At 57.3% G+C, this 24344-nt stretch overlaps 1 protein-coding gene across 3 annotated transcripts; it reads right to left on the bottom strand.

Moving 5' to 3' along the window:
• Positions 1-2847: 2847 nt before the first annotated feature.
• On the bottom strand, positions 2848-19387 carry SLC16A1 (solute carrier family 16 member 1). Of its 3 annotated transcripts, none has more exons than XM_087762302.1 (5): positions 19239-19387; positions 9478-9735; positions 6114-6257; positions 4728-5591; positions 2848-4405 (listed from the first exon to the last, which is right to left on the bottom strand). In XM_087762302.1, exons 2-5 carry the CDS (start codon positions 9692-9694, stop codon positions 4128-4130), a joined length of 1503 nt encoding a protein of 500 aa, XP_087618428.1. In that variant the 5' UTR covers positions 9695-9735; positions 19239-19387; the 3' UTR covers positions 2848-4127. The 3 variants fall into 3 exon arrangements, with proteins under 3 accessions (XP_087618428.1, XP_087618430.1, XP_087618429.1); XM_087762304.1 differs by lacking the exon at positions 19239-19387 and adding an exon at positions 18842-18957; XM_087762303.1 differs by lacking the exon at positions 19239-19387 and adding an exon at positions 11524-11674.
• Between the last annotated feature and the right edge of the window lie 4957 nt (positions 19388-24344).

Genomic DNA, 24344 nt, shown 5'->3' with positions numbered 1-24344 from the left:
TGCTCGGCTGGAGCTGCACACTCAGCAGAACCCAAATCTCCCAAAAAACCTGAATAAACTTCCCAGGCAGAGCGGGAGCTGGGCAGGGACCCAGATTCCCTCCTCATGCTTGTCACATGAATGAGCTCTGCAGCCGGGCTCCCCCCTCAGCGGGAAGGGGATTGTGCCGCATTGTGGGGAGGATTAGGCCATTTCGGGAGGCCAGGAACATCTGCGCATGCAGGGCTGCCCTCTCCCCTGCCTGCCCTGGCCCCTCGCCGTACCACGGGCATCACAGTAAGAGCTTCCCACCCCACAGAAAGGCAAAGTGGGCCCAGGGCACCCGTGGGGCTGGGGTGCACCTGGGCAGCTGCCAGTGAGGCGGAGGATGCCCCAACACCAGGGCAGAGGTGGCAGCAGCTCCACAGCCCCTGCATCCACAGGGGGTCACCCAGTGACCTCCCTCCACATCCCCCAAATTCCCTAAAAGAGGGAAGAAGAGAAGGAAGGAGGGCAGCCCGCAGCCTGGGTCTACCTGGCTCTCCCTGGCAGCGCCACTGCACCAGCAGCCAGCCGGGGCTGCTGCCGGCGGTCAGCAGCTGGCAGTGGTTCCCGGCCGGCAGCAAGAACGACCGCCTGCTCCTCTGGGAGCTCCCAACCCCCCCCCGGCCACTGCCAAGCATTTCTGGCCAGCAACCTCAGATGTTTGGGAAAACAAACTGCATGGGAATTAGCTCCCAAGTATTTCCTCAATTCTGCCTGCTATGAAGAGAATTTTATTTTGCTACCCCCAGGAGGAAGGAAGAGGGCCTGGTGGAGTGTGCAAAGGAAATCTGTGCAATAACTCAGGGGGGCTGGCTCCAGAGTGCTGCAATCCGCAGGGGCTGGCCGGCAATGCCCACTGCTCATCCGCTGCCACCAGGACCTCTTGGCCTGGGGCGTGGGGAAGCACCACGTCCCCATGGGCTTTCTGTGGCCCTTTGCAGAGGTATCATCTCAGCAGGTCCCAGCCTGCTGTAGTTAAGCAGTCCCCTGGGTTCAGCCCACAGGGATTGCCCTGCAACACAGGCTCTCACAGAGTGGCACCTCCCTGAAGGCACCAAGGACTGGTTTGAGCATCCACTCACCCACCACCATAGCAAAAGCCAGGGCTCCCACCAGTTACACCATGCCCCGTGGCTTATTTTACCTCCTACTTTATGGGTAGGGAACAGCGAGGGGCTCTGGGAGCCAAGCACCGCTCTTGTACTTCCCAGCCCTGTAGATAACCTTCACTCGCAGAAATAACGTGACTAAATATAGCCCTGCTCCTTCTGCAAGCTGAGCCGTGAGGGAGGAACGGGGCAGAGACAGCCCCTTCCCGGCCTGGCTGCTGTGGGAGGAGAGGCTTGCCGCAGGGCAGAGTCTGCACCCTGCTGCAGTGCCAGCCCTGCAGCGAGGGCCCCCGTGCTCTGCCCTTACAAGCAAGGCAATTACATGACTTCTAGCCTGAGTCACTTTATAGCTTAATACAGGGCAAGAGCAAGTTTGTCCTCCTGAACCCACGCACACCTTCCTCCTTCAGCTGCACTTCCACAGCCATGGATCCTAGGAGCCAAGACAGGGCTGACACCCAGCTCCAAACAGCACATCGCAGAGGGGACAGAGCACAGAGGCCACCCTTAGAAAACAACTGAGGATTTACTACTGAAGTGTTCCCAGCCGGCCACGTCTTAAGCAGCAGGAAATGATTTAAGCATTTTTTTCCTTAGAAGGGACTGGCACCCTGCCCTGGCAGGGCTGGTTACGGTAACACCCGTGTCAGCTGCGGTGGTACCGCAGCCCAGGGCAGACAGCAGAGCGCCTGCCCAGGGGCCAGGGGAGGTTGGGAGAGCGGAGGCTGAGGATTTCTCACTGCAGAGGACTGAGGCTCCTCTCAACGGAGCCATGGGCAGCGCTGGGTGGCTCCCACCACCACAGCCCCCTGCCCAGAGCAGCCAAGCACCCTGCCGCACCCCAGAAAACACCAGCCCACACAGGGAAGGGAGCAGAGCAGGGCTGGCAGCTTGTCTGTACCTACAGAAACACAGGCAGCTCCTTAGGGTTGATTTATTGCAACATGAACCCCTTATTGCATTTATGAAAAGTTACTTGGCTTTACAGTATCACAGCTCACCACTGTACTACAAAATCCTTTTGTACGAAATACTCTGTTGGCTTTATAAAGTTACTCTACAGCATAAAAACATCCTGGCCTACTTTCTGTGAGATTTGGACCCAAATGAAGCCCCAAGTGGCCCTGTAGCCGAGGGAGCACAAGGAGAGCAGCCGCAGGACCAGGGGCTCTGGGGACCCCAGGGCAGCTCAGGCAGGAGGACCTTCATTTACCCCCGTTTGGTTTTGGCCGCCGTCAGTGCCAGGCCCACAGCCGTGGCCCTGCTCAGCTCGTGGAGGGAGGCAGCGGGGACAGACAGACAGGAGAGTCCACCCGTCACTCACGAAACAGACATTTAAGTGCGTGTCTATCACACTCGCAAGAAAGAGGGATCTCAAGGCTTTCACAGGCATCTTGTAAAGACGGGCAGGGGAACAGAAACATTTCTGAAACCAGAGTGCACGGGAAGACTCAGCTGTGACCATGCCAAACCCCAACCAAAGCCTCCTCTTGCAGCTGAGGAGGTGAGAAGAGGGCAGGGAAGGGGCATCTCAATGGGGAGCAGCTTTCAGTCGGTGGGACCCGCTCAGCGGGAGCCTTGGGGTGCTGCAGCGGCTGGTGGAGACCCAGGCTCTGCCACAGCCCCACTCACCTCTCCCAAAAACTGACCCAAAAGAGATGTCCTCTGGCACACAGAAGTGTGATTCTAGGAAAGAAGTTCAAGATTTGATGGGTAAATTGTAAAAAAAAAAGTTTATTTGAAAAAAAAAAACCCTCAACCTCTTACATGATTTCTGATCAACATTTATAGAACTTGAGAGCCATTAACCTGCTCCACGTACATTGAGATATTTTCCAGCCTAAAAAATAAAAAATAAATACATACAAATTCTTTCCTCCCCCTTACATGTACTAGATGTGAGTGGTTAGGCATCCACCGCCTTAAGATCTCAGTTGAACAGAAGCAAGTAAAAGAGGTTTCTCTAAAAGATAAAAGAGCAAAAGCAGAAGGCCTGTCTCAGGGATGTACCATCTCCACCTGCCCCCTCTGCTCTGCCCAGGGTCAGGCACCCGAAACACCCATCTGGGTGGGATGGATCAGCACAGGGATGCTCCGGTGGAAACCCACCCCAGCACCCTGACCCAGCACCACCAGCCGAGCCCTGGCATTCGCACCCGTTTCACATTACCCAGTCAGTGGGGTCTGGGTCAGTCTGAGAAGAGGCACCGCCAGGGCAGAGTCGGGGGGCAGGGGGGACCCCAGCCCTTCCCACGGAGGGCTTGGCTGCAGGAGCCGGGCACACAGGGGCTGCCATGGCCCCGGAGTGGGCGACGCTGCCCAACCTGAACCACAGCCATCCTTCTCCAGCCTGAATATCCCATGAGAGCACAACTACGAAAGAGGAATTTTAAAGAACTACAGTAGCTAAAGTGTTTTCAAAACATACCTAAAGACCACCTACAGAGCCAGGAGGCACCCGGCACAGGAGCCGAAGACCACCCTGCCCTGTGCCCGGATCTCCCCCTCCGCGGAGGGCCTGCGGTAAGAAGCGTGTGAAGCAGTATTCATCCGGGGCCGGCCCTGAAGCCTGTCATGCTTCAATAAATCCAGTATCCTGCTTTATATGGCTTTTTAACAACAAAACTCCCCAAAAAACACACATACACACATCCCGCCCCCCCCAGCACAATACAGAGCTAAAACAGTTTAGAGTTAAGGCTCATCCAGATTCAGCTAGATATGAAGACTGTAAGGCACGTATTAGTACATTCATGTTACTGTTAAAAAGCCAGACTATAAAAAGCCCCCCTGCCCCCCGACACACAAGGATACTGCGTGTGTAGCCCCGTTACCTTTGTTGAACACAGATGGAAAGACAATTCAGAGCCTGGTTAAAAATGAACACCTGGTTTAAACACTTCTCACGGCTGCCCAGCGCCAGCGGAGCACTGTCCCAGCCACTGCACCAGAGCAGCGGCGCTTCCCCGACACTCCGGGATTGAGACCGGTCCCTCACATATGGCTCTCCTCCTCTTTGACACCATCCTCCGCGCTCTTCTGAGGCGAGGGGGCCATGTCGTTGTTTGCCTCTTTCTGCTTCTCAGCCTCGTCGACGTTGGTCTCCTCCTCCTTCCCTTCGTTCTTCACCTTCTCTTCCGCCTTCTGCTCCTTTGCCACCAGGCGGTAGTTGATGCCCATCCCAATGAAGAGGTAGATCCCAGAGACAATGAGGATGATCCCACAGGCCCAGTATGTGTACTTGTAGTCACCGTACATGTCATTGAGCTTCCCTGAAGGACAGAGAGGGGACAGCTTAGTGAGATACCCCCAGAACTGCTCCAGGTTGTGGAGATGTTCTCAAGAGCAGCCCAAGCCCATCACCCTCAGCTTCAGGCCTTTATTCCTCCAACCCCTGCTCACCCACCCTGCACCAGGAGCTCAGCCTCCACCTCCTCAGCCATCCCTCAGATGCCAGGGTGGCCTCAGGGCCAGTGCTTGCCCCCCTAGCCCCTGCCCCAGTGCCGAGGGCTGCCCACGGCTCGGGGGGACCTGCCGCCGCTCAAGCAAGGCTGGGCAGGATGGGTAGAACTCCCCAGGCACAGCCCGCCCTACCTAGCAGAGGGGGTCCCAGAAGCACAGGGCAGCACTCCACGATGGTCACCAAACCAACGGCGCTGGAGAACCGCTGCGCTCCCACCAGGTCCATCAGGGTCTCAAACAGGACTGAGCTCAGCCAGCCGAAGGCAAAGCCGAAGAAGCCAGCATAAATGCAGAAGCCGGCATAGGTGGTGGACATGGGGGCCAAGAGGTGGCACACCCCGTTGTAAATCACAGAGATGGCGAAGAAATACTGGACTCTGGGTCTGATCCACTTGGTGTTTGCCACCAGTCCCATGGAAGGTCTGGCCACCATGTCTACGAAGGCCAGGATGGAGAGCAAGAAGGCTGCAGACTCATTAGCAATCTTCTTGCTCTTCGCGTAATTGCTGAGGAAGACCAAGGGAGTGAACAGCCCGAAGAACATAATCACATTGCCCGATAGATAGAGCAGGAAGCCCCTGTGCGTGAACAGGGACAGGTCCAAGAATTTGTTGATTGTCTGGAAAAACGTGCTCTTCTCTTTCTTGGTCTTCCCACCGATGAGGTCGGTGCTGGTGTCACCATCGTCCTTTTTCACTGCCTTCCCAGCTTCCTGCAGCACCTCCTTAGCAGCCTCTTTCTTCAGCTGATCTGGCTTGGGGCCTATGGGCCTCATCAGGGATCCGGCGACGCAGCAGTTCAGCAAAAGACCACCGAGGATGAGGAAGCTGCCACGCCAGCCAAATATGCCGAAAAAGAGCTGGTTCACGGGCGCCAGGGTGGAGAGGAACACGGGGCTGCCCGCCATTGCCAGCCCGTTAGCCAGGGGACGCTTCTTGAAGAAATACTTGCCAATCATGGTCAAGGCTGGGTTCAAGTTAAACGCGAGTCCGAGGCCTGAAGGAGAGGAGAGACAAGGGGCTCAGAGCTCGACCACCCCACAAGCCAGCAGCACCAGCAGAAGGGCTGGTGGGACGAGTGGGGTTTCACAGCTCTTTTGGCTGTATTAACTTTCTTGATTGCAAGAGCAGCACTCGTCCCCCACTGCTGACTTGGGAGGAAGCACCAGGGCAGCGGCGAAGCCACACGCAGGAATTCGGGAGCCAGAAGGGGAAAACCGCCCCGGCTCGTGACAAACCTTACGTCGACTGGTGGGGCACAACCCCAGCCCAGGGCAGGAACAACGGATGCTCTCTATTCTCAGTACCAAATACTAGTCCTGTGTACAGTCACTAGGATGGTCTCCCCACGTTATGTCACTGGGGTCATCTCTTATTAGAATATGTAACAGGAATCAGGATTTATGCAAATTCATCATAGGCATTCCCTAATAATTACTGGGTTTAAGTTGCTCCTCTTGCTGCCTCAGGAGAGGCCTTAGCTCTGTTGCAGCCCCGTTAGGGCAGAGCCACCACTTACCCCCTACGACCCCAACGCAGAAGTAGAGCTCCTCCACCGTGTTGCAGAAAGAGGCTGCAATCAACCCACACCCGGAGAGGCAGCCACCAGCGATCATGATGGGCCGGCTGCCGTATTTGTTCACCAGGATGCTGCTGATGGGACCTAGGAAGTCGAAGGAGATATGCCCAGAGACAAGTTATCTTTGCACAAGAGACAAGACAGATGCACACAAGCACACAAGAGGTTTATTGCCACAGGCTTCCAGCTTTCACACAGTGACACTTCACCCAGGGAGGGAACTGGGGTAAGGGGAAAGGACAGGAGGATCAGAGACAGCTGGAGATAAGAGTGACATTTGGATAGAGCACACACAGGACCCCAGCCAGGGAAGTGAGCCTCCAGCCAGCGCCAGCACGCCACAGCTTCTGCCGAGGGCCAGAGGCCGTTTATGGCTGCAGAAACCTGCAGCTTCTCTGAGCAAGCAGCCTTCTGCAGGCTAAGCTGGGAGCTGCCGGGGCACCAGCCACCCCCCGGGGACAGGGGTTTGGGACAGGGTGAAGCCACCTGTCCCGCACAGTGCTCTGCGCTGGGGGCCCTGCCCCCCAGCCACCCGCCTGCCCACCATGGGCTGAGGTCTCAGCAGCAAAGCAAGTGTGTGGCAACCGCCCATCTCCAGCGAGAGGTTTCTGACGGAGACCAGACAAAGCTGTGAAGAAACAGCTTCAATGGGCACAGGCGAAGCTCCCCGAGGGCTTGCAGGGAGCCCCGGGGAGAAGAGGTGCTTCTGTTTTCACTGCTACCTCTAGGTAGGAAGAGCCCAATTGCTCTGCACACCCGCCTTTTAAGTGCTTCATTATCAAGAGCTTTAATCCAAAGCAAACAGTGATTAGATACTGCAAAGCACCGGCTCTACAGACACTAAAATGTATTTAAATAAACTGAATGGACATCCATTGAATATTAACAGACCTAGTTTTGCCATTAACAGATAGCAAGGTTGTCAACATGTTATTCATGGGTCCTCAGACACTACTTGACCTTTTTGCCCAGTTTAAACAAAGCCTGGAGAAGGTTACAGAAGCCCAGCTACTGCAGAGGCTGCCCCCAGCCCCACAGCATCCCACTCTCCACAGCTGGCACGGTGCCTACGGGCCAGCCAGAGCAGCCCACGCCAGCGGCTCCAACCTGATGCCATCGGGAAGGGGCCATGGCCCCGGTGCCATGAGAGGCAGCAGCAGTGCCCGGGGGCTGCCACATCACCCCAAGCCCCACACGCTTCCCCACAGAGAGCTCAGCACTTTGCAAAACCTGTACCTTGAACTTGGCAAACGTGATGCCTCTGGACAGAGTCTAGAGGCGGCAGCAGCCTTTCCTCCGGGAAATCCAGCCCAGAGCAGCAGGCTCCAAGGGCAGCTAGCAGGAAGCCGCCCGGCTGGGCAGCACCATGTACCCTAGTGGCAATTCCACCCTCTATTTTTTTATAATTAAAAGAAAAAAAGAATTCACACCCACTCCTATTTTATAGATTCACATGAAGCATTTCTGACCAAATGTTAGCTGGTCTATTTTGATTATTCACACTGTGAAAAAAGTATAAGTAATGGAACCAGAGTCCTCCCTAATCCTAATGTGGAGCTGAGAAAGGGGCATTTGAGATCATTACATTCGTGTACCCTGATGGTGACTGCATGGGGCTGCAGGACGTGCTGCTCCACCGCCCCCAGCCCTGCCCAGGACAGGAGCTACCCCAGCTCTGCAAGATACCATCAGCCCAGGATGTTTTGCCAGAGCATGAGCTACTCTTTTTGCCTCCAAGCAAGCACGCAGTTCCTGCGGGAAGGTGCCCTGCGGGATGGGGAGAATAGGATGCACGCTGTGACCGCTCCAGAGCGGTTCAGACCCCACAAAGGGTCTCGGCCCAGGCTCCAGGAGCCCTGGAAGGAGGGAGTGGGGCAGCAGCATGTTCCTGTGCTCTGGCAGGCAGGGGATGCACCTGGGCAGGTCTGGGGTACCTTCAGCATCCCTGCCACCGGCTTACAGGCAAGCAGTTCAAGACCGGCAAGCTGCTGAGATTTAATGGCAACAGTCCAAGGGGAGCAGGAGAGAGTGTCAGCATGGAGGGAGGGGGACAGGGGGACAACCCCAGGACTGGAGGAGGGAGCTCTCACCCCAGCTGCCAGGCAGCTCCAGGCAGTGCTGCCCCCAGGGTGCCCAGAGGAACCAGCTCTGAGCTATTAGGAGAGGAGGAATGGCCCAGATTGAGTCTCATTAAGGCAGTTACACAGTTTACAAGCTTGTTATAACATCGGAGCAGGGAAATGTGCTGGTCGCTTCACTAGCTGAGCGAGGACAAAGCAGAGTCTGTTCCCCCAAAGCAAAAGCCTCATGCCTAGCTGGGCACCGACATCAGCTCCTTTCGATGCACAAATGCAACGAGGACGTGGGCAGCTCGCCAGCTGGGGATGGCAGTGGTACAAGCTCCGATTTTCCTCTGAAGTGGACACAACAGCAGGCTCCCAATAAGAGTTTCTTTCAGCTGAGCAACCCAGTGCAAAGCTGCGTTTGCAGGCGGGTACGAGACACCGGGGTCTGGAAACCAGCAAGACGAGGGCCGGGAGTGCATCACTCTGCCTGCTCCTCGCCAGTTAAAGACAAGCATAAAGCACACAGCTTGGGGATTAAGAGACTCCAAGAAGCAGCTTCTGAAGGATGGAGGGGGGGAGCTACTTCAGTTTAAGTCGTTTTGCTTTATTCTGCTCATGTCTCTGTGCTGCCAGTGCACACTGCCACCCTCACACAGCACAAGCTGCCTACGGCACTGCTTGGCACCAGCGAGGAAGAACAGGCAGCGCCAGGTTTCAGGGCACTCCAGAGCACAGCTGAGCCATCAGAGCTGACCAGAAAACGGGGACAGATCCCTAGATACAGCCACTGTTCACTGGACTCAAAAAATTTAAAAAACAATGTCTTCTCTAAAAGATAAGCCCCCCATGAGCGGGGTCCTATGCATGGCACAGCAGCTCCCCTGGCCTTCGGGCAGGCACTGGAAGCAGACACAGCGTCCACAGCACACTGTAACAAGGACAAGGGCAGAATTACACAAGTCGTAATTCCCCGGAAAGATTTTACTTACAGCTTTGCAGAGGAGGACAGATTAACCCGGTTTTTGCATTCTGGGCATTAAATAGAACTTTTTGAGCAACCTCCTTCAAGCAAACTCACTAAGGGAAGTTTTGCTCTCACATAAGGAGAGAATTCCAACCTCTAGCAAAGTTTTGGTTGTCATCGCTACAGCAAGGTGCAAACCATCAGACCCAGCAGGAGAGCCGTGTCCTGTACTGCAATGCACGAGCATGTGTACTGCTGCCTCCAGTCCACTTACCTCCTGCGTACATAACAGCCAGCATGATGGAAGAGATCCATGAGACTTTGCTACTGGACGCGTTGAAGATGACTTCAATCTCTTTGAAGAACACGGTGATGGATTTGGGGAAGGCATAGGAAAACCCAATGGAGATGAAGGCTCCAATGACCACAGCCCATCCCCATCCTCCTTCAGGAGGAGTGTATCCCACAGGGCCTCCGATGGCCGGTGGCATCTTGAACCAAGTTGGCGATGACTCAGTTGGGGTTCAAAGATCTGCAAAGGACAAAGTATTGCCTCAGCTGAAAGCAGACGGCTGCATCCCCGCTCCCTGGCACGCAATGGCACGGCTCAAGCCCTGCTCACAAGGCTGGCACAGCACCCGTGCCCCAGACCACCGCCAGGAGACCGATCCGAGAGGCGAGCACTCGGGGCTCGCCAGCACACTGGCCTCATAAGGCCATCCCAAAACACATGCTCAGATTGCGGCTGGCCTTTAAGAGCCCTAGCCAGCAGGTATTTATAAGCAACAAAGTTAAGATATAATACCCTGTCCTAGGCTGAAAAGGGCAGGCAATGCCCTTGCCAGCAGCAGCCAGGGCACAGCGGTGAAGTGGGCAGTGCAGGGCTGGACCTGCGGAGGGCTGAGCAGGGCAGCGGCCGGTCTGGTCGGGGCTCACCTGCCTGGGACAGAGCCCCTGCAGCTTCTCCAGCAGTGCGATCCCAGCACCACCCCGGTGCACTGCAAAATCTCAGGAAGCCTCAGGCCACCCGGAGCAGGAGCAGCACACCCAGGTTATTAAATGCAGACACACCAGGCTAAATAAATCCACACGCATGAGCCAGGACACCTCCATTTCAGCAAAGAAAGAGCAGGCAGGTGTCACAGCACACCCGCCAGCCCGGCCGGCCCTGAAGGTCACAGGCTGTGGCTAAACTTAGCCTGAGCAGTGACCGGGGAAGGCTCCCGCGCTGCTAGCATGGCCCAGGGAGGGGAGGTGGGTGCGCCCGGAGCAGCCCCAGCCCTGCAGAGCCCAGCTCCCCGGGGGCTTGGCCCCAGCAGGGTACCCCCAACCCAGCTGCAGTCAACCCCTCCTCCCCCACTGAAAAGGCTACGGCAGGTTTCACGAAAGCACCCAAGTGTAAAAACAATTCACCTTAAAAGCTCAAAACCAGAAGGTATTAGAAAACAAGATAGATGGGGAAATGTCATCCAGGCTTGCTCAAGTGTGGAATCCCCTTAGAGAGGCCGAGCAGGGAAAGGCTGATTTGGAATAATGTGGAGACCGGCAGGGTCGGGCTGCTCATGCCTTCTCCATGCTGCAGCTGCTGCACAGCTGGATCACACCCTGGAGCTGCAGTTACTCAAAAAATAAGGCTGCTTCAGGCAGCAGAGAGTGGCACAAGCCGTCCCAGGGAGGAAACGCAACCAGGGCAGCTGCTCACAGACATGGTTTACAATATGCAAAGCAACAGGAATTGCTACAGTCCCCAGAACTCCTGTGCGCCCCCGCAGATTTTAGAAGACGCTTTCTGACACCCCGTGGCCCTCCCCAGCCCCGCAGCCAGAGACACACACACACACCCCCCCCCCGCCCATGTTAAGCACCATCAGCCAAGGTGGGGACATCGGGCTCCTTTTCCAGAGCCCACCCCTTGCTCTGCAATTCTCTGCTCTGCTGTTCAGGTTTCCACTTGAAGAAAAAGCCACCTTCGAGCAGGAGAGCTTTCTCCAGAGCTCCATCGGGTCACACCAGGCACAGCAACAACTTCAAAACAGCGTGCTAGCGCGGAGAGGTGCAACCTCCTATTTATAGCATGCATCCGTTCAGGCTCACAGCGATTACCATCTCATCGACGGCTGCTGACATACCAGCATCTACCCGGCATGTCCCCTCGTGCCCTCAGCGCGCCACACAGTACCACAGGCGCCCACTCCGTGTCACTTTGGTACAGATCCGAGGCCAGGATCCAGGCGTCCCAGCTGAAGTGCAGCCGGTAGCCCCGAGCCGTGGGGAGCCCCCCGCTCCCACCCGGCACCAGAGGCACAGGCAGCAAAGTTACCTGATACAGCACCGGGTTTGCCAGAGCCACCCGACACCTGGACGCACTCAGGTGATGTCTTGGACCCACGCGGGACAAGAGGAAGCAAAGTACAGGAGGCCAGTTTCTGTAAGCTGTTTAAGACTGGTTTAGGCCGACCCAGACACCGATTTTTTCGCTGGTGGGGTATTTTCCTGCATCCCGGCCAGGGCGACACATGACCATCACGAGCAGATCCGAGCCACCCGGCTGCTCCAACAAAGGAATCATTTACAAGACGCTACCCCGGGCACGTCCGCGGCTGAACTATGCCCAGGAGCTAGAGAAGCTGATTTCCTCTCTCGGACCCCCGGGGACCGCAGCTGTGCCGAGCGGCCCATCCGACACCCAGCCGAGACCACACCAGCGGGGTCCGGCTGCAGGCAGGCCCCCACGGCAGAGCCTGGAGCCAGCACGCACCCACGGCCCCCACCGGCAGTCGGGGAGGAAAGTGCCAGGCTGCGCAGAGGCTCACCATGTACCTTTGGCCTCTTGGTATGGGGAGCAGCACAGCCGCCTGTTCATGCTCTTTCTGAAAAGCCGGTATGAACACTGGGTTTTGCTTAACATCACTTTCCCACACAGGCTGCACACTGGAGTTTCCAGCCACCTCTTGCTTTGAGTCATACTGAGCTTTCACAGCATTCAGTCAACTTTAAAGCATCATTAACTAGACTGATTTGTCTGAAACATTTTTAAAAGATGAGACTACCAGGTGCTGGCAATAAAAACTACAAGCAAGGAATACAATCTACTTGTTAGCACTAATTAAAATTACTGGCAATTAAAGCTATCCAAAGCAAAAGCTGGGGGGTGCTGATGAGGTGTTGGGGATTTTTCCCTTTTGCTCCTGAGACACACACAGAGGTTTAATTCTTCCACTGCTCCTGATGAGCTCAACTGCACCGAAATTACTGCAGCTTGGGTCATCTATTTCTTCTTTCCCTGCAAGCAGCATTCCTCCTTCTGCAGGTGCTCAGGTGGCATCTCTATAAAATAAAAGACTTTTGGTGGGTTAGACATGACCTCTCTTGCCTTGCTGAGGCACAGGGAAAAACCTTGAACTGAACAAGGTTTGAGACCATGAAGCAAGATTCCCAAAGCCTGACGCCAGAGGGTTTACATGAGTTCTGCATGCCACAACATTTTTCCCTGACTCATTGAAAATCCTTATTAAGAAAGACCAGTTTTAGAAAGCTCTTTCTTCAACCGCATTAAGGCTTCTTGCTGATTTCCTCCTTGCCCCCACACAGTAGTTTCAAACGAGAGAGAAAAGAAGCACATGTAAGGCAGCCAGTTCAATTGGAAAGCTTCCCTCCCCTTTGCAAAAAGGAAAAAAAAAAACACGAACGTAGTTATGACATTTACAGCTCTGTTTTGGAAGAGCTGCAACATGTAAGATGTGTTTGGAAATCAAATTCACAGCTGCCAGGCAGCCAGCTACAGTTTGCCCTATTAGGAAATAAAATAACCATATTTGCAGTAATTAAGACTGATGAGACCAAGTAATGACTGCAAGTATCACATCTGCTCCCCATAAATGTCTTGACTACTCCACAGGAATGGGTAGCCTGCAGCAAACTTCCTCTGCCCAGCAATGGCGAGTGCACGAATTGAGGCTACTTAGGCAACAAGGACTGTATCATCTTCCAACAGATCCCGCAGAGGACTAAAACACTTTCCATCTCCTAGGTCCTACACACAAGCACTGTTATCCCTTCTCCGGAGGGGCCTGGAACAGGAAGATTTCAAGACTTTTAGTTACATAATGCGGCAAATTGCCGCGCTTTTAAAAGCCCCGGATTGGCAGGGCTCCAGAGTGGAGAGACAGAGGCTCACATTTATAAAGCGCTGCAAATGCCACAAAATATTTCTGGGGCAAACCCTTTATGAAAGTGTCCTCACACCGCTCCTTTTCAGGGTCAAAGGAAGAGGGACATCCCCTGCCCAGGCAGGGGGCCGTGCCGGGCACCACGCACCTCTGCCTCCCCTCGCACATCCCTCCAGCTCAAGGCTTTCCTACTCCGGGCATACGCTCACCTGGCATTTGCTGCCATGTCAGTTTGCAAAACCTTTCCCACAGAGCCAGGAACTTGGAGCGGCTGGCAGCGCTGAGGCTGGAGAAGGGCAGGCAGCAGAGCCCCAGCTTCTCCTCCCGCAGCCCATCGCCACCCCGGAGCCCACGCAGGCTGGCAGGGCTGCCCTGTGCCAGCCACCGCAGGCAGAGGCTCACCCGGCACCTTGGCATGCTCCTCCTCACCAGGCGTGAAGTCCGTGGCAGCTTGTCCCAGCACCGCTGCAGGCAGGCTGCCTCCGCTCCCAGCCATCTGCTCCTCCTGTGCTCTCCCAGCTCCAGAGAGGGACACGGCCACACCTGGAGCGGGATCTCAGTGGCAGCAAGATCCCCAGAGACAACCCTGCTGTACAGCAGCCATTTGGGCTCCTCATGCCTTTGTCAGCTGGACCCAGCCTTCGGCCAGCAAACGCCAACACTGAAACGCCTGGGCCAGGCAGGATGGGCACAAAGCTGCCCCTTGTCAGCAGCACCAGACCCCGCTCCCCGAGGGGGCTCCCACCACGAGCCCCCGGCAGAGAGGAGGGATGCAGGAGGGGGAACGCTGCTCCCCGGGAGCCTGTCGAGTGCCTGTTCCCACCAGCCCCATCCCAAAGCATCATCCAAATGAGAGCCTGAAACACACCTACCAACCCAGCCTCCCAAACTCAGTTCACAGCGACAGGTTCAACACATGGTGGGATAGCACAGGGCCATAACCACCCCTGTGGGACATTTGTCCACGTGGGGAGCCAGCAGACCTCGAGCATCCCTTCTGGTCCCTGAAACTAAACCGAGATCTCGTACTTACTGCTGGGGAAATGGAGGTGCTAGCAATCATGAGCTGTTTACAGCCAATGACACCTTATAGCTTCAAAGTTGGCCTTTTTCTGGCCAGAAGCAAGATGAAACAGAGATTGTTATGAGCTAATGAGACACCACTTTTACCAGTTTTAAGTGGGTTTATAGCATTAAGCATGGAGCTGTAATTCCAGCAAGCACCCATAGCCGGGGCTTAACCTGGCGGCACATGGCCTACGTGACTCCCCAGCGCTTGCAAGGGCTCTGCACCAAGACAATAGTTGATTGAAGTCCTGCTCAGCCACAGCGTTTGCTTGCGGGGTGAGGCGAGGTCAACGGCACGGGCAGGGTTTGCTCAAGGCCGGCAGCCCACACAGGCGAGCTCAAGGTTTCCACCAGAAGCAGCCCGGCCCGCTCAGCACCTCTCCCCACCGGGGACGGCCAGCGCACCCTCAGACATGCCCCGGTCTGCCAGCCCGGTGAGCTAACCTGGGCACGCAGACAGGCAGACGCCACGGGGCACAGCGGCCGCGCTGGCAGAGGCAGCATGGAGAGCTGCCCTCCTCCAGCTCCCAGCTGCACCCCGCCGCCGGTGCGAGCCCCAGCCTGCAGAGGCACGGAGCAGCCCACTCACCCCGCCGGCGGCCGGCACTCCCCGGGCAGGGCCAGAGGCCGTCCCTGGACACCCGCCACAGGTCTCTCTGGAGGACAGAGTCCCCAGTCACCCAAGGACAGCTCCCAGTACAGCAGCCATGGTACACAGGCTGTCAAACGCTGCGAGCCGCCTTGCGAAGCAGGACATTGCGATGGTTTGTCAGGAGCTTTGGGGGGGAACAACCAACCAAACAGAAAGACAGGCAGCTATTTCTGCCTGCCAGATACCAGTCAAGCTCCCATCCTGGGCTGCTGTGCCCAGTTATTAGCACCACTGATGCTCAGCCTGTCTGAGCAAGGAGCAAGCGTCTTACTGGTAAGAGTAAGTGTGAAGTCAAGCTTAAGCAAGCTATCAACAAGGCCAAGGCAGAAAGCCTGGCTTATTTCTATATCAGAGCCTGGCCACGGCTCTCCCGGAGCCCTCTGATCCAAAACCCTGTGGGTGGACCCGGAGGGGTGTGCAGGCAGGTTACAAGAACACTATGTGAAGCAGCTCTTATGGGCGTCCTCCAAGCTCACATTAGCTTCAACCCCAGGCCCAGCACCCAGAGCCCCCTCTCTAACCAGCCCCACAAGAGGACGGCTCATCCCAGGCAGCAGGGGCTGGCAGCTGCCCACCGCGCACTGATGGCCCATCTCGCTGCCAACCCAGCTCTGCCAGTGCTTCACCCTGGGGAGCTACAGGTGAGAGGCTCAGCTTTGCTGGGAAGGTTCACAGGCAGGTTTAAAGGGACCCACCCAAAAGGCACAAGCTTAAAAAGTGCAGCCCTTAGAGTACACGGTACCATCCCTCCAGCTCAGAGGCACTGGGGATGGAGCAAAGGCATTGGTGGTGACAGAGCCCTAGGGGAAGGGCTTCCCGCAACACTGGCCGTCAGCCCCCCCAGCCAGCCGAGCCCCCCAGTCTCAGGTGGGGACAGGGGGCTCTCAGCCCCTGTGCAGGGCTTCCCAGTCCCACCCTGAGCACAAGCCATGCTCTGCCAGGGAGCAGAGCCGAGCCTCCCCACACCAGTAGTGCTTGGGAATGCTCCCGGGACACCCCGTGCCCACCAGGAAATCCTCAGAATGAGAAAAATGTGGTACCAAATAGCACCGGCATTCTTTCATTAGACACACCCACCACCAGCCAGGGATGCAGCCACTCTGGATGGCATGGCAGAGCAAGGTAGCAGGAGGCTGCAAGACCCCAGAAAGTCACAGCCGTTCACAGTCAGAACATAACCGCCGCTCTCTTCCCTAAGAGCAAGAGTCTGAGCTGTCTTTGCTGCCAGCCACCACCATATTATCACTTGGTTAAAGCCCTCAAACCAGGGCAATACAGGGGTGAGATGGGAGACTCCCAGCAACCACCCAGCAGCACCCAGGTGGCTGCTGTTTCAGGAATTAACTACATGAATTTTCTTTGGCTACAGCACAACTACACTGCAGCAGCTTTAAGGGCACATTTGAAAGTGAGTCATCCAGACACCACTGCTGAGAGGCTCCCACTTTAAGTCACTGTTATAGGCTGATTCCACAGAAGGAAATAGGAAAAGCCATAAAAGAGCAACAATGAGATTAGCACTGTAGTGCTTAATGGGATGCAACTTGCCTTCCTTAGCCTACGTGCACGTAAAGGTTATATAAAATAATAGCATGCAAGTCACTGGGTATTTTCCACCTTAGCTGCCAGATAAATCAGGCCAATTGTATGAGATAGGAGCCAACAGAAAGCACATGCAACCATTCACACCTTTTTCAGGAATCACCTCCTGGCAGGGGAGGATGCTTCACACCTTCCCTGGGGCCAGGAGCAGCCACAGTCACCCCTGTGACTCTGGGGCAGGGAGGTCTGCGGTACACTAGCAAAACACTTGTTTGCAATTAAGAGATCCATCACCCCAACAATTAATCTAAAATTGAGAAAACCCCTTCTCACAAAGCCACCAAACAGGAGCTCTGGGGGTTTCTCTGGGTCTGCCCCCCATCCCCAGCACGCACCAGCTATTCCGTGCACTGGCCCACTTCTCAGCCCTGCTCCTTTCCTTCTAGACACAGCCAAAAAAACCTCAGAGCAAAGACACCCAGGAGAATCAGCCAGCACTAAATTACCTCACTTAGCATGAAAATAGGATGCCTGCACACCACAAAAAGGCTTAAGGCTCACAGAAAAGCACAAAAACAGTATCATTAGATTCCAGGTTTCTTGTGATGCAACTAAAAAACCCATCTTTTTTCCTCAGAAGAAACTTAAAGCCCAAAAACATCAGTAACCCTCATGGGAAGGGCCTGATCTCCCAGGGCGGGGTGGGAGCCCCACAGAAGGGGCTGCGCAGCACTCAGGCAATTTGCTGTCACAGGGAAGGACGCAAATCCCGCCTTTCCCACTGCAGCTACAGGTTATCCACCATTTCCTTGTGATCCACCCGTTCACGCTCATCCCTCTTGCTCGGGTCAACTTTCAATTCCACAAGCGTTACTGCTCACCCTTTCGTGACACGTTTGCGCATCCCTCACCCGCGGGACCCTGGCCCAAGCCGGGACGCCCACCCTGGGTGAAGCACCCTGGCAGCATGTCTGCTGGGGTCCCCTCACCCTCCACAGGAGCCCAGCTGCCACCCGGCCCCGCTTGGCTCCCGGAGCATCTCATCCTGGCGCTAGCAAACGCCTGCCACAGGCCGCAGGGCTTTGCACAGAGCAGTTCCAAGGACCCCAGGCCGTGGCGAGCTCCCGCTGAGCCCAGCCGCAGGGGATGCTTTGCGGGAGCAGTCAGCTCCAGGAGTGTTTCAACAGCCCCTCGCTGGCACCGGCTGCCAGCAAGCTCCAACAGTCCCAGCTTCCCGCTGCCCATCACAGCAAGACGTCGCCGGCTGGGTGCCAGCCTGCCTACACACCTGAGGGCAGGTGTACGCCTCGGCACGTGCACCACTGTCGGGGACCTCGGTGCATGCAGCCTCCGCCCTGAGCAATACAAAAACGGGCATTAAAAGGTGCCTCTCCTGCGGCTCGAGCACGGTCCTATGGGCTCTTTCAGTGCAGCCTCCTCTCTGCAGATGCCGGCCCCAGCAGCCGATCACGACACTGGCAGGACTTTAGCAACTCACCCACCCAAGCAGCTTCAAGAGGCCGAGGTCCAGCTCCCGGACGCCTGCTCAGAGGGAACACACGAGGGCCAGCGCGAGCATCCCATCTCGGTGCTGTCCCCAAGCTGTCGCCCAGGGCTCCAGTCGTGCCCCAAGGGACACTGCCCGGCGGGGAAGGGCACGGCCCCCTCCCACCCCCGTGTCGCCGAGCCACCCTCGCTCGTAGGACACGCTCCCCACGCGGCTCCCGGGGACCTCGGCCGCCTCCCCGGAGCTCCCCTTCTCTTATCGGGTGCCAGAGACTCTGGTTAACCACCTCTTCCCCCTGCACCCCACCGCTATCGGCCACCCGCAAGCCGGACCCTCCCGCAGGGCCCCTAAAGACAGGCCCGAGAGCGGCCGCGCCAGCCGCGCCCCGTCCCCGCCGGCCCCCTCCAGGGGACGAGACTCGCCGGGCAGCGGCCACGGCGGAGGGACCAGGAGCCCAGCGGGGCAGGGCACCCCCCCCCCGGCCCCGAAGCCGGCCGAGACCCCCGAAGCCCCCGGCCCAGCGCTGCCCGGGGCCCGCGCCCCGCCGAGGGAGGTGACCGGGACAAGGGCGCGGGGCGGAGGGGGGCTGAGCGCCCGGTGACTCCCCACGCAGACGGGGCAGGGCACGCGTGGGACCCGCACCCACGCAGCCGCCTCAGAGCAGGAACAAAACACGGTCCGTCCGTCCGTCCCCACACACCTCCGGGCTGCCGGCACCGGAGGGCCCGGAGCGGCGACCCCGGCACCCGGCCCGGCGTTAGCGGGAAACTCCGCGGCCCGCCGAGGCGCCGGCTGCGCCCACGCACGATCGGCCGCAGATGCGGAGCCGAGACCCGCCGTTAGCGCGGCCCACGCCGCAGCCCCGTGTGCCCGGCGGCCCCGGGCTGCGCGGAACCGCAGGGTGCCGGACCGCACGGAGCTCCCGGAGCCGGGGTCCGCGGCCCGGGCACCCCGCCCGGTTCGGCTTGGCTCGCCCCCGCCCGCCCGCCCGCCCCGGCCCGGCCCCGGCCCCGGCCCCGGCCCCGGCCCCGGCCCCGGCCCCGGCCCCGGCCCCGGCCCCGGCCCGCCACGTGGGCCGCCGCGGCGCCGGGCCCTACCTGCGTGTGCCGCCGCCGCCGGCCAAGTGCCGCCGCCCCCGCCCCCGCCGTTATAAGGGGCGGAGGGCGGAGGGAGGGCGGAGGGAGGGCGGGCCGGGCTGGGCCGGGTCCGGTCCGGTCCGGTCCGGTCCCGCCGCCGCCGAGCGCCGCCCCCCGCCGCGCCACGTGCGCGCCCCAACGGCAGCCCACGCGGGCCCCCTCCCGCCCCCCCGGGCCCCCGCCGTCGGCGGCAGAGCCGAGCCGTGCGCCCCGGCACGTACCCACCCGCCGCGCCGGCGGGGGAAGAGCAGCCCGCCCCGGCGTCCGCCGCCGCCCCAGCCGCGCCGGTCCCGTGTCCCCCCTCCCCCGTGTCCCGACCCCCCGCGTGTCCCGGTCCCTCCACGGGCCCTCGGTGGCGGCGGGGAGCGGGGTTGCGGGCCGGTTCCGCCGGCAGCGGCGGGAGGCCGGGCCGGATGCAGCCGGGGCTCGGCGCGGCATCAGCGTGGGGGACTTCTCTTAACGCGTCCCGCCAGAGCGGCTCGGTACCGGTGTCCCACCCGTGGGGGGCAGAGGGAGTCCCCGCCGCGGCCGGGGGTCACCTCCTCACGCCGCCGGGCCCCGCTCCCGCCCCGCCGCCGGGGGACCCCCTTGGGTGGAGAACGCTGCCCAGTGTCTTTATTAAAACCCATCTGCTCTTCTGTTGCCTGACTACGGTGCTTTACGTGTTCGCCACAAAATTTCTGACTGTTGCTAGCCTGAGCCGGCAGTCTGCTTTTCCACCAAGGCGGTGACGTGTGCTGCCTGCGGGGGATGTTTCTGGTGTATCTGCGATTATTTCAGAGGGTGCAAGCCCCGTGCAGCCCCTGCTACAGACAGCTACTGCTCCGTGCCCCAGGCAGCCGGGTTGGGGACGAGCTGGATGCCGTTGGCATTCCCCTCGTGATTCAGTTTTGCGGGAGAAAACGGGCCCGGGCTCAGCGTGCCCAAGGCCTCGGCGTGCGGAAGAGGCCCTTGCTGAAAGCGCGTCCGCATCCCAAGCAGAGCTCCTCGCCCTCTAGATGCAAAACTGCCTGTGGCACCGATGCATCCAGCGCTCTTCATTCCCCACGTGTACCAAAAGGACGATTACCTGTGAATGTTTTTCTTGAGCCTTTCTCTCCAGCAGCCTAATGACGCTAATTTTCTTCTGGGTTGCATGTCTAACGCTCTAATTTGTTTTAGAGTCGAAAAAAGTGTGGTGTAGTTCAACTCAGTTCAACTGGCTCTGCTCTGGAAGGGAAAAAGCAGTGACACTCCACAGACGGAGACTGGAGCAGCTGCAGAGGAGGTGCGAGCCCTTTCATATCAAAGGAAACCACCGCTCCACGCCGTCGCAGCGAGCGTGTTTATGGGTGTGCTCTGTGCATGTCAAGGCACTGAATGGACCAGGTGCACTCGATAAAAGACCAGGGACTACAACAAACTCATTCGCCCACTTCTGAGGCAAGACACCCTAAACCGAAGAGCGAGTGGGTGGGAGGTTTTCTTGATACGTCTACTTCTGGGTGACTTAGCAGGGAGAGGTCTGCGCTCTATTTTGCTTAGACAACAAGATGAATAGTCATTTAAAAGGGCGATTTTGGATCAAAGTGCCACTTAGCTTTGCCGTTCTTTAACATCCTAACTAGGATGAAGTGCCTGGGCCGAGTGCCGCCAGCTGTAGGTGGGAAGAGCTGCGGGGGCATCCCAGCTCGGACACGGGCTTCCAGTTTCCTTTGAGGAGTCCCAGTGCTGCTGGGGCAAATGAAGCCATATGACAGCCGGGGAGCTGCTGCACGATGCCCTGAGCATGGCCGTGTTTTAGAGAAATGCGGAAAATGAGAGGCCAGGGATGGCAGAGCTCCGGTGAGCAGGGAGCTGCCGGAGCAGCAATGGACTGGGACGGCAGGCAAGAGGCCGTAGGACAGCTGCTGCTGCTGCTGTTTCTCCATCTTGTGGAAGGTAGAAAGGAGTCCTTCCTGTTCTACGCTGCTGCATTTTTGTCTCCTTTAAAAGGCGGATTTAATATTAATCCCATTAGGAATTTTTTTCTTGTGAGGAAAACAGGATATTGTTTCAGGATATTGGGCAACAAAGCTGTCCTTGAAAAGCAACTCTAAGCAGCCTTGCGGTCTTGCTACTGGCTGCGTTTGCTGCGGACACTAATCGAGTTTAAAGTCTTCCAGAGTGTGAGCGAGGCCATGCCAGAGCAATTCAAGTTCAGGTTGTCTGTGTCCCGTTGTAAGCACTAAGGACCTGTAGTAATCTTAAAATATAATCACTAGCTCTGGTTTCTCTTGGAATTAATGTCTCTAGCAGGTGTAAAAGTCTAGCCCTCTCATCTGTCATGAGTACGCATGTCCTGCTTGGTAAGAGAGGTAACAACATGAGTCCAAATCCAGGAATTATTGGAAATCTCTTGGGAAAGTCTGTTCTTTTGAGATATCCATCCAAGTTTCCTGACTAGGCTTTCGGGAAAGGTTTTCTGAACTTTTGGATTCACATTTCACTTTAACTGAGCTTCCAGGCTTTGAGTTTACCCATCATAGCAACCCCATGACAATGGATGGGGAAGAGAAGGCGTCGGAGCGCCATCCTCGGGGAACACGCAGGTTCTGCCTCCGTCAGATGATAAAGGCACGACATTGTTAAGGGGTGTGTTGGTGTAGCGGCCTCTGTCATTGTTTAGAAAATAATCTGTCTTAGGAAGAAAGTGTTTGCTGATAAGGTGTTCAGAATGGCCACTGATGCGCCATAGAAAACCTTTGCAGTTGTGGTCATCTTTACACTCATTTAGGTCAACACTTCTCACCCACTGGGGCTCCTTTCGCTGCTCTGTCCTCCGCCTGCCGTCAGGCTCACACACACGTCTTCCCAGGGGTGCAGACCATCCCTTAGCAAGGCCGTGTCTCCGCAAAGTGGTCCCAAGTCCCCTGGGCACAGATGCTAGTGACCGTGTCGGAGAGACCTGCATCTGCCGGCGTGCGGGTGTAACCAGGAGCTGAGGTTTTTCTTACACTCACTCAGGTCACTAACTGCACCCAATACATGTTATCCAACAGTAGCAGAGCTAATTCCTTATCAAAATCAGTTGTAGGGGCACGGTGTGATCAGTGAGTCGGGAGACAAATACAGTGACTTGGGACATGAGATGATGTGTGGCCAGCAGAAGGAGGATGGTCTCACATAGTCTCTCCCAGGAGCCCTGACCGAAGGGTGATTGCCACCTCCACGTGAGCCCCGGGGGAAGTGGGAGCCAAGGAGGATGGCGTGGGGTGGCGGCAGTCAGGGGCACGTGGCAGCAGGTAAGCTTGCCCCACTGTTGCTAGATGGGAAGAGGGTAACCGTGCTCTGTGGAGAACTTTGCCTGCTTCATTTGCTTTGGCCCGGCTTTTCTGCGTCCTGCCTAGGAAAGACAAGGCTGTGCCGTGCCGCCTGCCTGGCTCCAGCCCGCATCCCAGCAGCTGTCACGCCTGATCTTTGCTGCCAGGAGAAGGATGATCTCCTTGGCGAGCTTGCCTAGATAGAAATGAGGGATCCTTGACCACATGGAGACCACATAGCAAATGTTAAATGTGCAAGGTGCACTGTGCCTCTTCCTCATCTCCTGGGGTGAGTGCTCTCTGGCTCCTTTCCGTGGGCCCCTCCTGCTGCAGCGTACACCAGCGTGTCGCCTTTTGCCAAGGAGCTTATCTGGCACAAGAAATAGTATCTCTGTTCCTCCTCCCTTGCTGTCCCTGGAGCCAGAGGAAAGTGATGCTGTTCCATGTACTTTCCAATGCTAATTCACTGCTCCATGAGGACTCGGGAGGGTCTCCGCTCACTCTTCAGGGAGTGTGGGGGCTGCCGTCCTTCCCTGCAGATTGCCATCCCATATGTTCCCAGCGCAGTGACTCGTTCCTTCCACACTCTCCTTCCTCGTTTCCCGAGTGCTGGCCGCCTGACAAGCACATCTTGGCAGCGCTGGTCCTCCGCTCAAGTAAGCCGCCCGTCCTATAGGGTTTATAGCAGGTGCTGTCAGAGCACCCGCACAGGCAGGGGAAGGGGCTGATGTTTCCCCTGGCCAGAGGGGTTCAGGCCTCTGCAGGGAGGTGAATCTCAGCCCGGGGAGTGACTTGCACCTTTGCAAGCGTGCAAACTGCCGGGATGGGGCATCGCCATGGGCTGTAGGTGACACAGAGGCCCCGTCCTCAGGATGATGCTGGTGGATGAACACCCAACTGCAGCCCAGCCTCACTGCTGGCCTCTTCGAGATGGGGTCACCCAAACTAGTCTGACCAGCACGAGATCCTGTTCTGCTACATACACCAGATGCTGGGATCATCTTCCTCAAAAAGCTTTCTGGCAGACCTGGGGACCCCTGAGGAAAGAGGCAGGAGTACCGGGTCAGGCCACGGCGGTGGGCGTACTTCTCACCGTGTCCAGCTCTCCCATGGGATCATCGCTGTCCCAGAACATGCTGTTTTAATGTCTCTATTCCTGTTCCTGGGGTGGGGAGGAAAAGGTGGGGGCTCTGCAAATAATTTAACCATATTCTGCACCGAATAACTTCATATGTCAATAACACTGCCTCACCTGCATTTCACTCCCCCTTGTATCCCTGCCCAGAGAGCCTGTTTCCGCTTTGTTTCGTAGCCTGCCTTGCGTGATCCCTGGCTGTCAGAAGCTGGTGGCATGCATGGCCATGTCTCTTGATCAAGCAGGCTGCAGCACCTCTTCCTCTCCACCCGACGCATCTTTAGGATCGGTTTCCACTGCTGGTGGGTTTGGTGACTGGGCTGTTTCTGGGAGGACAGCATGTTCAGTGATCTCAGGGCAGCATCACCACGGGGATAAGCTGGAGCTCCAGGCCACTCTCCAGCTCTGGTCCTGCTTTGCAGCGTCTGTAGTAGCAGTTTCCTTAGGATGTTGCACAAAGCCCGGCTCCTCTCTGTAGTACTTGAGATTTTTCGTCCTACGTCATCTTGGGGAGCCTGGGGCACTCTCAGAGGTCTGAAAAGGAAGGGAGAGGACTGCAGACAGCCTGAGAGCCAAGAGGATTGCAGGCAGCCTGCCTTCCTCCAGGCACGGGGCTTGCCCAGCTGGCTCTGACGCCGCTGGAAATGCCTC

Source organism: Nipponia nippon, unplaced genomic scaffold (genome assembly GCF_047370975.1).
Source record: "Nipponia nippon isolate SJK-2023a ecotype South Korea unplaced genomic scaffold, ASM4737097v1 scaffold_25, whole genome shotgun sequence".
NCBI lineage: Eukaryota > Metazoa > Chordata > Aves > Pelecaniformes > Threskiornithidae > Nipponia > Nipponia nippon.
The sequence above is the reverse complement of the archived record's forward strand: the minus strand, read 5'-3'. Positions and strand labels throughout refer to the sequence as shown.

What these genes read in the sequence shown, in the direction of transcription:
- SLC16A1 (XM_087762302.1), bottom strand. Translation starts at nt 9,694, where the DNA reads ATGCCACCGGCCATCGGAGGCCCTGTGGGATACACTCCTCCTGAAGGA. An exon ending in CTGCGTTGGGGTCGTAGGGG is followed by an intron (nt 5,592 to 6,113) that starts GTAAGTGGTGGC and finishes CCTCTCCTTCAG; the next exon opens with GCCTCGGACTCGCGTTTAAC. An exon ending in TCTGGGACCCCCTCTGCTAG is followed by an intron (nt 4,406 to 4,727) that starts GTAGGGCGGGCT and finishes TCTGTCCTTCAG; the next exon opens with GGAAGCTCAATGACATGTAC.